Source organism: Berghia stephanieae, chromosome 3 (assembly GCF_034508935.2).
Source record: "Berghia stephanieae isolate SIO BIC M18660-M18661 chromosome 3, UCSD_Bste_1.3, whole genome shotgun sequence".
In the NCBI taxonomy this organism is placed as follows: domain Eukaryota; kingdom Metazoa; phylum Mollusca; class Gastropoda; order Nudibranchia; family Aeolidiidae; genus Berghia; species Berghia stephanieae.
The window spans coordinates 16,734,713-16,736,172 of record NC_088362.1 but is presented as its reverse complement, the minus strand read 5'-3'; the positions used below and the strand labels follow the sequence as shown (position 1 = coordinate 16,736,172).

At 34.6% G+C, this 1,460-nt stretch overlaps 1 protein-coding gene across 1 annotated transcript in view; it reads right to left on the bottom strand.

Annotated features, from left to right (window-relative positions):
- Positions 1-1,160, bottom strand: part of LOC144969163 (protein unc-93 homolog A-like) — a 9,819-nt gene extending 8,659 nt beyond the window's left edge. The window contains exon 1 of the mRNA XM_078908271.1: positions 153-1,160. Within this exon, the coding sequence (XP_078764397.1) occupies positions 153-359 (207 nt within the window). The 5' untranslated portion in view covers positions 360-1,160. The remainder of the gene's footprint in view (positions 1-152) is intronic.
- Positions 1,161-1,460: the final 300 nt, after the last annotated feature.

Sequence of the window (1,460 nt, the reverse complement as noted above, 5' to 3'; positions counted from 1 at the left end):
ATAATAATAATGATGATGATGATGATGATGATGATGATGGTGGTGGTGGCCACGATATCTTATGATGTTGTAGCAGAAGGGCATAATAATTTTTTTTTTATGAACTTAAAAAAAAACAAAATAAAAACAAAAATTCAGATCCCCAATCTCACCTGAAGTCCAGAAAAGGCTGTGAAAGTAAAAACCCAAATGAAACAAATGACAGCCACATTTCGTTTGATGTCTCGAATCTCTTTCACAGTGGCAGCATCATCTCGTGAAGGTGTCGCCTTATCCTTATCCCCATGGACAGTTTTGTTCTCACCATTGATGGACCCATTTTTGTGAGACCTGCCAGGAGATTCAGGAATAGACGTCATGCTCAGATCTTTGGTATCCAGGTTAATAAATTGCACAACACCCAATCGCAGAACAACTTTTTTTTTTTACAATAATTTCGTTTAATGTTCACTTGAAAATCCGCAGCTACGATGATTTTACACGATAGCCATATTCCATAGAATGTCCTGGTTTTTAAAATACTTTTTTTCACTGCACTATGAGTCTAATCAACGGTATAATTTAAGATTGTTTTTGTTCTGAAATGATAATTTATCTAGCTTTCGTCGTCCTCAATTACAAATACAATATAAAATCATCGAGGTGCCTTACAAAATTGGTTTGAAGAATAGTTTTGAATCCGTGCGAGAGTAAAATGCAAGAAAAATTAAATCATTTTCCATTAATGATGAGATTATAAAACCGCAAAAACCAGCAGTCAAGTAAATCCTGGTCCTGTATCACAAAATGGAAATAGCACGTCGCTTGAAGCTATAATATATCCAGGACGAAAAAGAAAAGACGAAGATATTCTTTGTGAAACAAAATACAATAGATATATATTAACGTCGGAGTTTCACTTGATTTAATAGAGATACTTAAGTTAGGCATACAAAAGTAATGAAATGATGTAAATAAATCTTACTGGCGGCTACAAAAAATGTCAACAATTCACAGTAGTGCTATCATGTTTTACTGAAGGAAAATTCCGAAACGTTAATTTTATTTTGTGTTTTGTTTTACTGAAACTATGACATATTCTTCTTCTTCTTCATCATACGACTAATTTTAGAAATCAGTGCAGGCTATAATATGACTCGGGATAAAATTATGTCATCGGTGAAATAGGCAGACTTGTGGACGATAAACTAATTGTTGGCACGGTTTGAAGTGTGGTGGGTGATATCAGCAACAAGCAAGGAGATGATCAGTTGATATCGCCGATAGCTACATGAGATATACATGTAATGCGCCCTGGTCAAGTGGTTGGAGGGGTCCAGTCGGATGTAACACCGATAAGAGGCAACACAAAGCTAAAGGCAATTAGAAGTTAAAAGAAAACAAATAAAATAATACAGTAAACCTCACAATTTGAAGCGCTCAAAAATGATTGATAATTTAAATACAAACTTTGTCGTAGA